General features: G+C 37.5%; 1 protein-coding gene across 1 annotated transcript in view; it reads left to right on the forward strand.

Annotated features, from left to right (window-relative positions):
* The window catches only part of TMEM163 (transmembrane protein 163), a 295,232-nt gene that overhangs the window by 254,660 nt on the left and 26,772 nt on the right, over window positions 1-13,800 (forward strand). The window contains exon 6 of the mRNA XM_044666616.1: window positions 13,090-13,201. Coding sequence (XP_044522551.1) covers window positions 13,090-13,201 — 112 coding nt within the window. The remainder of the gene's footprint in view (window positions 1-13,089; window positions 13,202-13,800) is intronic.

The raw sequence follows: 13,800 nt of genomic DNA on the forward strand, positions 1-13,800 counted from the left end.
GGTCTTTTCTGTGCAAATACCTGGAATTCTTCAATTTTGTTGAATGCCCATACTTTCCCCTGGAAATATATAGTCAATTTTGATGGGTAGTTGATCCGTGGTTGCAGGCCCAGCTCTCTTGCCTTTCTGAATATTGTATTCCATGCCTTGCGGTCTTTTAGCGTTGAGGCTGCCAGATCCTGTGTGATCCTGATTGGTGCTCCTTGATATTTGAATTGTTTCTTTCTGGCTTCTTGTAAGATTTTTTCTTTTGCTTGGAAACTCTTGAATTTTGCAATGATATTTCTTGGTGTTTTCCTTTCTTGATCGAATACCGCAGGTGTTCTATGGATCCTTTCAATGTCTATGTTGCCCTCTTGTTGTAGGACTTCAGGGCAATTTTGCTGAATTATTTCTGTTAGTATGGAGTCCAGGTTTCTATTAATTTCTGGTTTTTCTGGAAGACCGATTATTCTCAAATTGTCTCTTCTAGACCGGTTTTCTTGGTCTGTCACTCTCTCATTGAGATATTTCATGTTTCCTTCTATTTTTTCAGTCTTTTGGCTTTGTTTTATTTGTTCTTGTTGTCTTGAGAGATCATTAGTTTCTACTTGCTCAATTCTAGCCTTTAGGGATTGATTTTCGGCTATAATCTTTCGGTTTTCAGCAATAATCTTCTGGTTTTCGGCCATAATCTTCTGGTTTTCGGCCATAATCTTCTGGTATTCCTTTTCAATCTGGTCATTTCTGGTGTTCAATTTCTGAGCCTCACTTTCCAATTGCATGATTCTACCTTTTAAACAGTTATTTTCTTGCCAGATCTCTTCCATTTTCCTCAAAATCTCAGTTTTGAACTCTTCCATAGCTTGTGAGGAGTTTTCCTTATTTGAGGAGGGTCCGGATGCTTGTTTGTTCTCCTCCTCTGTTTGCTCAGTTGTCTGGATTTTCTCTGTGTAAAAGCTGTCGAGTGTTAAAGACTTCTTTTTCTTGTTGTTATTCTTTCTCTTCTGAACTTCCTGAGACTGAGTAGCCATCATTAGCCCAGTAGCTTCTCAGATTTATCCTCGCGCTCAGTGTCTGTCCGCGATCTATTGGCTCCTGAGGTCTGAGTTCTGGTTTTTTCCAAGGTCAAGCCCCCTGGTGGACCCCCTTGCTTGATCTTCTGCCGGAGGTTTCTTTACAAGTCTCAGGGCGCTGCTTCCACAGTCGTATACCCGTCCACACTGGTTCCCCACTTAGGCTTTAGTTCCTGGCTGTGTCTGCCTCCACCCACGCCTCCGCAGTGCCTGAGCTCTGCTCAGCCTGCGCTCTGTGCCCTGCGTCCTGCTCCCGCGCTCAGATTTTGCCTGCGTTTTTTGGCTTAATGGGGTCCTAAGTCTTGCTGCTCTCATGAACAGGCCCCGGAGCTGCCAATGACTTGATGGGTGCCCCACACTTGCTCTATTTCTTTTTAGCTGGCTTCGGAGCTATAGATGTGTGTGGACGGGGTGGGGGTGGGGTGGTTGCTCAGCCTGCGATTTCGTGAGGGCTGTTTCACCCCTTTATAGCATGGAAATGCCTCGATTCCACGTACCTTCCACGCTGTGCCCTGTTGTGGGGGTTCCTCCTTTCATCTGGACTTGTTTTTATGTCCCCTTGAGGAGTTTTGTGTGTTTTGGTCAGGAGAGGTTAAGAGCTGCTTCTTACTCTGCCGCCATCTTAACCCGGAACCTGATTTCCATGATTTTGAGAATTAAATGACAGCAAAGATGTAAAATCAGCATTTCTTGGAAGTATAGGAAAGAAGAAAATATTGTGGGGACTTATATATTATGAGATAGCTTTTTTTTTGTCTTTCTGTCACAGTGAACTAATTATTCTCTCTACACCAAGTTCATGCAGTTTTTCTATTAGTAGAGAAAGGAAAGGGTCTCAAGGAATGCCTCTCTACTCTACATTATTAGATACAATGATGAGTTGCTTAAAAACAATATCTCTAATGTGAAAACAAAAAAGAAAAAAATATGAAGATGTCAGGAGGGAATCTTGATTTGTTCCTGGAAACTAGAGGCATGAAGAATTTGATGCAGAAGGGAAAGCAAAGGGCTATTGAATACTTATGACTAAAACTGATATGAGGCTATTCTACGTAGTAAAGGAACTGGGTATTTTGGAGAAGCTTTTCTTTCTCCTCCAAGGAATAACAATGTGCACCCACATGTGCTATTAGATAAGCACATGTAGTTCACCCAGTTAGGGTCAAAGGAAGAAGAGATGAGTAGCTTTCATGGGTGACTCTCCTATTGTAAATCATTTAGTAAACTATTGTTGAACAGATACCAATAATTTGACTTATCTTGACCCAGATCCAAGATGCAATGGGAAAACTGTCAATATTTGTCAGAACTCACGATTACTCATTTCTAGTGACTCACGTGGACATAAATGGTATTTTAAGAAATCAAATCAACACAAATTTATTAAGCACTTACTACATGATAGCCACTGTGCTAAGCGATGAGGGTACAAAGAAAAGCCAAAGTCAGTTCCTAATCTAAAGGAACTTATAGCCTAATGGGAATTTTAAGAAGGTATTTAAAAGCATTAGTAAAAATTAGGTAATCTTGGATGAGAAGTAGAAGACCTTGGCAACACAGGTGCCATTTTAAGCACTGCTGCCTATGGAAGGCAAAAGTCTCCAAAGAAAGAGGCTGAGTTAGGGAGTTAATAGCTTGTGAAAATACTATTAAAGAATAGGATTTGGACTTTTATACCATGCCTTAAAATGTAGAAATGATGGGTTCCTGACCAGGGACCATGCAAACTGAACATAGGCTGATAAGAATGTGCTCACTTATTCTTAAAATCCAATCAAAAAGCTTTTGAAATAATGACAAAGAGGAAAAAGGTCCCAGGTTCAAGTCTGGTCTCAGATACTTCCTAACCATGTTACCCTGGGCAAGTCACTTAACTCCCATTGCCTAGCCCTTACCACTCTTCTACCAGGGAACTAATTACAGTATTGAGCCTTTAACACATAAGTTGAGGGATTAAAAAATAAAGATTTGGTGTTGATATTCCAGTAGTAATATGGCTTTGGAACACTAAGGAGCTTCACTCATTAAAAACAGGCTCCTATGAAGAAATCCAGGGACCAGGGCATGGGAAAGTTCATGTGGTGGGGAGAGGGAAGGAATGGAAAGAAAATTTTGATGTAGATCAATGGAAGCAGAAAAGAGGAGATATTGCCATCAGGTGACTGCAGAGACATTCAGAAGAAATATATGAGTGCAGGAAAGTGAATACAAATTTAGCATTGAGGTATAAAATAATAATGCTGAAGAACTTCAGTTAGTCGACAAATGCTTAATGTCTCTCTTTTTATCTTTGTCTCTTTTCTCTCCTCGTATGCCTTTCTGTCTCTCTGAGTCTGTCTCTTCCTGTCTGTCAAAATCAGAAGATCTAATAATTCTTGACTTATGTAATAATAATGTCATCTTTCATAAGATGGAGAAACCAACAAAGAGAAATTCTATATTTAATATGATTCTGTGAAAATTTATTTTTCATATTACCATATTATTTTTATATCAGGCTCCTAGGTTATAAAGGCCCCCAAATCAGTTCATATATATTAAGAATAATTCCAGAGAAATGTGATCCTTTCACAGACTCTGGCTAACAGGAAAGTTCTGTTATGATACTTTTCTGGTATATTTTAAAGTGCAAAACTTCACCTATCAGTTGGGGGAAGGGCTGAAGTTCTGATGGACTACCTCCTAGTTGGCTGATTGACAGTTAGAGATGTCGTGGGCTGTTCAATGGAGGAGATGAATAATAAGCTCCCCAAAATACATACAGGTACGTGGGACCAGGAGTTTCTATTTGTCTTCTAATAGTTGAGAGATTCATTTGACCACAATTAGGATATCTTGACCAGTCAAATAAAAAATTATTTTAAAACTAAGAAATACTGTTTCTCAAGAATTTTGATCACTACAATTTTCACCAAAAGGTGGAATATTTTTCACCAGTGGGAATAATGGAGACCTGGAGAGAAGTGACTATTGCATCTTAGAATTTGTGTTAGATAAGTAGCAAGTTGGGTATAGTCTGACATCCATCTGAGATTACGAGAGACCAGGGGGCAGCTGGGTAGCTCAGTGGATTGAGAGCCAGGCCTAGAGACAGGAGGTCCTAGGTTCAAATCTGACCGCAGACACTTCCCAGCTGTGTGATCCTGGGCAAGTCACTTGATCATTGCCTACCCTTACCACTCTTCTGCCTTGGAGCCAATAGACAGTATTGACTCCAAGACGGAAGGTAAGGGTTTAAAAAAAAAAGATTATGGGAGACCAGATTTCAAATGCTTAGGAGAATAGAAAAGTGGGATCTTATGGTCTAAGAACCTGCAGGGAATGGAAACCTAGGAAATAATGGAATACTCTTAAGAATAAAGACAAAGGAAAGCAAGTTTGGTGAGGAAGAAGATGGTTGTTATCTAATGATGATGATGTGTTTGTCAAGGTCACATTCATGGATGACCTTATATTTTAAAAATATATTTTTATTGACATATTTGTTTTCTACGTCATCAGAATTTCTCCCAGTATCCTTCCCTGTCTTCGAGAGGGCCATTCAATATAACATGCAAAATTTTGAAAAGAAATGAAGAGACAAAAAAGTAGCAAAAAACCCAAATATGCTAAAAAAAAAGTCTAGCAATAAACCTCACCAATGGACCTCCCACCTTTACAAAAGGAGAGGGATGTCTTCTCAATTTTTTGTCGTGCATGCGTGGTTTTTTAAAATAACTTTGTGACATTTGCTTTTGGTTGTTTTGTGGTTGCGCTTTTCTTTTTCAATGTTGTTTTATTGTATATTTTTGTGCATATTGTTTAAATGGCTCAGTTTACTTCACTCTGTATCTGATTCTGTAAAGTTTTCTATGTTTCTTGATATTCTCCTATTCATTATTTCCTATACTATGACATCCATGTGCCACAATTATTTTTAGCCATTTGTCAGTAGATGAGCATGTACTTTGCCTTTAATTCTTTGCACCTTAGATTTCTTATAGACATATGCAGAAGATGGGAGCAAAGACAGGTAATGGGGCATGCAAACAAAGGTGTGGTGTATCAGAAGTGCTAAAGCTCAAAATGAATAGAGGCTGGTGACAAGCTAAAGACAAAAGACAAATTAACCCTATAAAAGCATAAATTTATATGTGACACAGAGTTGGTAGGGTCAGCTAATATATGTTAGGAAGGAATCAGGATTCAAAAAATTATTGATAGGCCAGTGCATTGAAATAAGTCTAATAATGTTAATTTCTAGGGAGATAAATGTGAAGTCCTAAACTTGACTTCAAGAGATCACTTCACAAATACAAGATGCAGTAAAGTATAGATAGTTGCCAGTTCATTTAAAATAAAAGCCCTTACCTTTCTTTTAAGAATCAGTACTATACATTGGTTCCAAGGCAGACGAATGATAAGGGCTAAGCAATGGGAGTTAAGTGACTTACCCAGGGTCACATAGCTACGAAGTTACTAAGGTCAGATTTGAACCCAGGAACTGGGCCTGGCTCTCAATCCCCTGAGTCACCCCTCTGGCCCTCATAAGTTCATTAAAAAAAAAAGACTTTGAAATCAATGTGAGCCAGCAGTGCCAAATGACCACCTAGAGAGTAAATGCAGTCTGACTTGCATGTTGTGTTCAGCTCTAGTTATTGCATTTTAGGAATGACATTAATTGACCTAAAGAGCATCCAGAGAGGGAACAAGGATGGTGAAGAGCCTTTAACTTGTGGCATATGGAGGTTGCTTGAAAGAACTGAACTGTTTGACTTGGAGAAGAGGCTAGGGAAGAATATGAACACTGTCATCATAAATCTGAAAGGCTACCATGTGGAAGTTTTATTAGTCTTGTTTTTTCGTGTCTGAAGGAAGAATTCATTGCAATATGTGAAAGTTGCCAAGAAGTAAACATAGACTGCATATAAGGAAAAAAGCCAATTAGAGCTATCACAAAGAGGGAAGTCCTACCTCAGCATCCTTCCTCCCTGGAGATGTCCAAGCAATGGCTGTATGAACACTTATATCTGGTATAGTGTGAAGGACATTATTGTTCGGCTATGAGTTGAACTAGATGATCTTTGCTAATCCTTCTAATTCTGAGCCCTCTAAAGTGCAGCGCATTGTTCAAATATGAGGGATATACAAATGAATCCTAGGTTCTGATCTGTATCCCTTTCATCTATTTCCAGAGTTTTTTGTCTTATACTATCAACTGCCTATTGAACATTTCCACCCATACCTCAAACTCAGAATTTCCAAAATCAAAACTATCTCTCCCCATCCTACCATCCTAAATGTGCCTCTCATTCTATCTTCCCTGTTTCAGTTTACACTATCATTCTATCTACTCTTCACTCAGGCCAGCACTGAAGGGTTGCTGGTGAGAAGGGTTGTGATATAATGGCAAGTACATTATTAATGAATAAGGTCACCCACCAGCAATGTGAAAGGTTGATTCAAGTGAAGAAAGGTTAATGATTCAATTTTCCCTCAGAGTTGGTGCTTTCTCCCTTTCTTCATTCTCTCTGAAACTGTATGGATCCTTCTCTTGTACTTTTTAGATACTAATGTGACTATTGTTTTTTCTGTACTTCTTTTACACTAGATGGTATATGCTTTTAAGGGAAAGGTTATGGCTATGATCTTGGGATCTCTATATCCCTGTACAATATTTTACACATAGTAGGTGGTTAGTAACTCTTTGCAGATTGGAATTAAATAAGTGCACTTGACTGTCTTTGAAGCAGATTCTTCCTCTGTTAACTTGTTGTACCGATTGACTTGAGATGTGTTTTTTTTTTGACATTCTACTCATGCTAATAATAGATTCTGGTATCTCTGTGTGAATAGGACCACCTGTGTGTTACTTTGAGCCTAGCAGCAAGTTGTCACATTTATTTTTTGACATGGAAAATCATAAAAATGACTATCTACGAAAATAGCCTTTTGATACTGCCACAACTTTGCTTAGAGTTAAGGTCCTCAGTTACTTCAGAGCTATAAATCACGGAGGAGATTCTGGATATGTTATCTTTTGGCACCATGAGAGCTGATGAGTTGCTTTCTGCCAAGAGTTCAGCAGCCTCAGTTCAGGTGCCATAATTGACTCAACCTTTGATCTTCTAATGAGAGGCCAGGCATTGCTCCAGCATTTGCAGGGGGAAAGAGCCCTTGAGAGAAATAACCGAGGGGAAAGAGTTTAAGTATTACCTAGATCAGAAAGTTCTTTGTCCCATAATCTGTGGAGATGGTTTCTTATGACTTGAAAAGATTTTTTATGACAATGTGTCATAAATAGATCAAAGTGTTAATTCCAACTGGATTGTAAACTATGTATGTGATGGTATTTCAAGTAGGTTATAATCTCAGTTATATTTGGATCTCTCCTAGCACATAGCACAATTCACTTTGCAGTGAATGACTGAAGCCTGGAATTCTTCCTTTCAAAGTGATGATAGAATCATAGTCTTTTAAAGTTGGAGGGCCTCTTCCAGTCCTAGTGTATACCAAATGCCTGAATTCCTTCCATATCATTTTCAATGAGTGTTTTTTCTAACTTTTGATTTAATAGCTCTTGTGATAGGGAGCTCATTATCCTTTCCCTTATCTAGTTGGTTTTAATTGTGAGGAAGTCTTTCCTTGTAGTAATCCAAAATATGATTTTCCATGATATTAAATGTATAGGTGACACAAAGATGACAGTGATTGCTAACATGTTAGATTCAAAAAGATCTTGATAGACTAGAACATTGGGCTAAATCTAATAGCATTAATTTTTTAAAACATTTATTAATATTCATTTTTAGTAAAGTTAACATGGTTACATGATTCATGCTCCTACTTTCCCCTTCAACCCTTGCCCTCTCCCCACCCCTGGCCAATAATAGCATTAATTTTTAAAGGGATATGTGAAGTCCTAAATGAGTTTGGGAAATCGCCTTCACAAATATAAGATGTAGAGTAATATAAGTAGCGGTTAATTTTTATAAAGATTGGAGCTTTATTACAGAATCAGAACTGTGAATGTGAATGAGATTGAATTCACCCATAAAATGAAAGAGGATAATAGAATAGATTAAGATCAGCACCCAACAATGTTATTTAAGAGCCATACATTTGAAATGATAGAGTTAAAATAAGAGTCTCAAACAGAATCTATTGTGCATCAGCCATAGTGAAAAAAAAAGACACTAAATTTTATGACAATATAAGTCATTTCCAGTTTTTTCCCTCTTTGGCCAATCTCTCTTCCCCAGCATAGCTCTATAGGCATTTGCAAATAGTATAATGTATGATAAGCTGCCTCATTTTCCAGGTAAATATCCATAGCTCCTATAATAATATTATTAGGTGTGTGGTCATGGTTACTAGGATCCTTATCTTTGGATGTGCTTTAGATTGTTAATGGCCCAGTTTCAGGTTTAGACTTAGCATTAGTTTGATGTAATGGAAAATAATTTGGACACCAAATCAGGAAGCTTGGGTATGATTTTCAGCTCAGACATATGTTAGTTTTGTGACTGGAATAAGTCATTTAGCTCCTCTAAACATCATATACAATATAGGTAATACTTGCACTATCTACCTGAAAGGAATGCTATAAAAAATAAGTTATAATTTTATAATACACTACTGATTTATTTTAAGCTTATTGTTCACTAAAATCTCCAAGTTTTAGTTTTGGGTTTTTTTTGCTCTACAAAAGTAAGTTTTTAAAACATCATGTAGGGGCAGCTGGGTAGCTCAGTGGATTGAGAGCCAGACCTAGAGACGGGAGGTCCTAGGTTCAAATCTGGCCTCAGACACTTCCTAGCTGTGTGACCTTGGGCAAGTCACTTGACCCCCATTGCCTACCCTTACCACTCTTCCACCAAGGAACTAATACACAGAAGTTAAGGGTTTAAAAATATAGAAACAAACAAACAAAAAAAAACATCATGTATACGTAAATTTAATGCTCAAAATAAAGAGGCCAAATTCTAAGCCCTCTCCAAAACTGTTTCCAAAATTCCAAGACTGTATGTGCAGGTATAAAACACTGAAGAAATTGGCAAAGTAGAGAAAGCAAGGTAAAGAAGAAGATGGTGAGGACAGTCTCAGGCTTTGGGAGTCTGACTCATAAATGCCCCTGTCTAAATAAAATACATAATTGCACCAGGTCAAACTACTTAAGAATTTACACACACTATCTGCAAGCAGCTTCCTGATTCTTTGCTTGTGAAATTTAGTTTTTGAACCAAAATGCAAATCTTTATATTTGTATTGAGGCAGCTCGATAGTACAAGGGATAGAGTATTGGGCCTGCAGTCTGGAGGAACCAACTACAAATCTGGCCTTAGACACTTACTAGTTGTGTGACTTTGTGTTAACCTCTGTCTGTCTCCATTTCTTCAACAGTAAAATGGAAATAATAATAGCATCTTACCCCCCACCCTGAGTGTTGTGAAGATCAAATGAGATAATATTTGTAAAGTCTTTGGCACATAGTAGCTACCTAATAAAATTTTGTTTCTTTCCTTCCTGTTTCCTTCCACATATATCAAATTTATTCTAATTAAGTTGATTCTTTGTCTTTGTTTTCTTAGTTAATTGAGCCCAGTATTCTAACTGGTTAAAAAAATTTTTTGAGCCAAATTTATTTTATTAGCTATAATATCCTTTCTACTTCTATGTCATCTGAATATTTTGGTAAATATATAGTCTATGTCCTAAAGTCAATAGAAAAAAATGTTGAGCAATCCAAAAGGCATTTATTAGAGAATGAATCACTCAACCAGTTCTAAATCCAATTAATTGTGCTATCATTCATCTCATCTCTCTTCAGCTTTTCCATTGGGATATTGTAAAAGCCTGTGCCAAAAACCTTACTGGAATTCGACTGAGTCATGACTGTATGATATCTCTGACCTATCAGTCTAGTAAATCTTCTGAAAAAAAAAAGGAAAAGGAAATGAAGTTAGTCTGAAGTGACTTGTCCTTGTTGAACTCATGCTAGTTTTCAGTGACCATCGCTACCATGGCTAAGTGATTACAAACCAAGTATATCCTTCATAATGTCAATTTATAAGGGTAACAAATATGTAACAAACACCCTTTGAATTCCTGAAATAACCTTTAATGGATTTATCACCCATTAATCTTAAATTTGTCTTAAAACTTTTTGCTTTCAAGCTTGTATGCTTCTCTTAGAAAAAAAGAATTCCATTTGACCTCATACCGTGTGGTTTGTCTGGGCTAACCTTGGCTGAAAGGCTACAGTTAGAGTCTATTGCTACAAAGCAATGGCTATTTAGAGCATTCTAGACTGAGTCTAATATGTCTACATCTCCTTATATTTCTCAGCTGATTTAGCATGTTCATTTTCATGGACCAGGCACTGAGGACTCAAGGCTTCTGAGTTATCATTTGAGAGAGAAAAATATATTGGAGCCACTGAGGACTATTCCCTGAGACAGCAACCCAATGTACAGCTGTTGGCCTGAAGGGACAACAAAATATGGGACACCATGAAGGATAGGAAGATTGGAAACTTAGTCACCATATCATAGTCTTGCGAATACAGAAACTGTGATTTTCTAAATTAGGAGTGTTGTATTGTGCCCTGAGGATGCATCGCGTCCAAGGACTATTCATTTTACTCCCTTTGTGTCTTGGTGACATTTAACTCAGTAATAAAGTGGTTGGTCAAGGTTTCTGAAAGCCTCATTGCCATAATGCTTAACTTGGACTCATTCTGACTTGATCTTGCTTCAAGTCAATTCTTAATTATTCTCAAATAGGTTCATGTGCTTATTGTCTGTGTTCCTTTCCCTCAGGGTTGAGGGACCTTTTCTCTTTTTTCTTAAATGATGATTTTTTGTATCACTATCACTTCCCAATACCACCTCCCTTCAGCCCCCCCTTCCCACAACAGGGAGAAGAAATAAGCCAAATAAAATGCTTTAGTCATTGTTGTTGACAAATGGATATAGCATTCCCCATCTCTCTTCTATTGCCTTTCTCTCAAAAGAAGCCAATATGTTTTATCTGTCCTCTGGAATTAAGATTTGTCATTACATTAATCTGAATTCTGATATATTTTAATATTTTTATGTTATTATAGGTGTGTATATTATATTTAGTTCTGTTTTCTTCACTATATATCAGCACATAGAAGTCATCTCAAATTTCTGTATTACTCATATTCATTGTTTATTTCTAACCTGGGTGCCTCTTTTTTTTTAAACATTTATTAATATTTATTTTTTTGAGAATTTAACATGGTTACATAATTGATGCTCTTACTTTCCCCTTAACCCCCACTCCAAGTTCCCCCTCCCCCCATGGCAGATGTGTATTTCCACTGGTTTTAACATGTTTGACTCTCTGGTCTTTTCCATTTTCATCCCAGCAGTCTTCTCCACTTGGACATGGCCCCACTCCTGTACCTTCCTCCTCCAGCTGCATGTTCCTGCCCATAATCTCCATTTGAGGAAGCACCCAGATTAGCCATGCCCAATTCTAGTCTGTTTCTAACCTTCCCCCCTGCTATTCTCTTCCTTTTAGGTATTGTCTCCCTACGCCTAGACAGTAAGCTCCTTTAGGGTAGGGAGTGTTTTTGTTTTTATTTATATTTGTCTTACAGATAGTACGTGCTTAATAAATATTTTATCTATTATTGCTTCTTTGTGGCTGAATAAATCAGTGCATGCCTTCTTTCTTTTTTATTTATTGACATGTCCATCATTTCTTTCCTTTCCCTTTCTTTTAGCTCTTTCTTTCATCATTTCTGAACTTCTTCCTCTTTCCCTAACTATAATTGTGATTTCTGGTGGTAAAATGTTCACAGAATCACAGAATCTCTTCCCTTTGGTACAGATACAATAAAGTGTCCTATTTCAGTCAATCAATAGTGGTTTGTCAAATGCCTGCTTATTTTCTTAGTTTTTATTGTTTTGAAAAATAGAGAATCAATAATAATTATGAATGGAAATCCTGATGCCAAGAGTTGTTTGGACTTTGGGGCCTGGTTTGCCCCAGCTGGGTCCCAGTGTCAGGGGAAGATTACTGCTGTTGCATAAGACATGACGCATTTGCTTGCCATGATAAGGTAAAGGTTTATTATAAGTGTTGAGATAATGTCAGTAGCAGATTTTATTTTGGGATCCTTAAAAAAACTCAATTTACATGCTGTAGTCAAGCTCAACTACATTATGAATTCATGAGAAATTTGGGTGATGTAGCACTTCCATCCATAATTAACCCCTTGGTGAATATATATAGATGTCTGGGCACTTTAGGACCCTTGGGCTATTATATACCTCTAAGGAACACAAATTTGCTAGTATCTGCATATGGACTATCTGATTGGTGATTTATTTATCCAGAAACACTGTTTAATAAGTGACTGATTTGCTTCTATTGTCCTGACCACTGTTCTATTAACCATAATCAGTGTGTGCTCAACTCACTTTAAACTTGCATCAATATTTCAGATAGGTCATTGCCTGTCTCTAATTTGCAGCATTAGCTGCCCAAGGCTCAGAAAGTTTGTGACTTAACCAGGAAAAATATCAAGATACCGTCTTCTTCTTTTGGAGGGAATACATGCATGCACTTGAATGCACATGCATGTGTGTATATGTGTGCAGTTCCACTGGAAAGTATAAATACAAGTTTGTATTTCCTTTTGGCTTCTCTCCTCCATTGTCCTCATATAACAAACACTTTCACGATTTTTATGTACCAATGATCTGTTTGATATAATAGCTATCTGTGTACCACCTTCCTATTCTTCAATAGATTGTAAATTTGATGATGATAGAGAACTTATCTAAACTTTGTATGTCCCCTTCCACTTTGTATGACCACTAGCCACTGTATAGTTAGTTATCAGTTAATCATTGTTAATGAATTGATTGAACTGAATCGGATAGCTGAGAATTGGCTTTATTGACCCATTTCTGCAATTTTGGAATCCGAACATCTTGTTTTACCTGATATTGTAGACTAATTTAATTTATGATACAGTAGCAAATGATTTGCTGAAATCTTCCATTTTCTTTTTCAGGATGATTTCCTGTTCAGTGTTTCCATTTTAAGTGGGATCCTATGCAGTGTCTTGGCTGTGTTAAAGTTTATGTTGGGAAAGGTTCTGACGAGCAGGGCTCTGATAACGGATGGTAAGTAGGACCAACTTACCTAGTGCTCTTTGTACTAATGTATAAAGGCAGTGGCCTAGCTTTTTATATGCAGAGAATAGAAATGAACTGTAGTTGAGCACTGAGAGCTTTGCAGTCCCCTCTTCTTTCTGATGTACTTAGTTAGATGACCCCCAAGGAAAAGGTGCTTCCATTCCCTCCAGAACATTAATATTCCCTTTATGAATTATAAATGTTCAGCTCTGTCTCTTAGCAGTGTGTCTCTGGGCCCTCAGCTTTTTAATCATAAAACCCAAAGATCTTTCCATATGGCTGACTTTCCTCTGAATTCCTCCAAGCAAAAAATAAATCCCTTTCCACAGTCTAAAACTTACCTTCTTCCCGACCTTGCTAGGATTTTTCCCGCTAGCCAATTAAGTTCAAACTTGCATAACAAGGAGATTGATTCAAATCCTTCTTAACTGGAGCAGCGGCCCATGTTTTTTGTCTGAAAACCTAGGACAAATCAATATTTTATTATCCTTGGCATGGGTAGAAAATGAGTGGCAGGATTGGTTCCATGAAAAAAGTACTAGACTTAAAATCAGAAGGGACCAAATTAATAACAGCTGCTGACTTTT

The sequence above is a fragment of the Gracilinanus agilis genome, chromosome 3, assembly GCF_016433145.1.
Source record: "Gracilinanus agilis isolate LMUSP501 chromosome 3, AgileGrace, whole genome shotgun sequence".
Lineage (NCBI taxonomy): Eukaryota > Metazoa > Chordata > Mammalia > Didelphimorphia > Didelphidae > Gracilinanus > Gracilinanus agilis.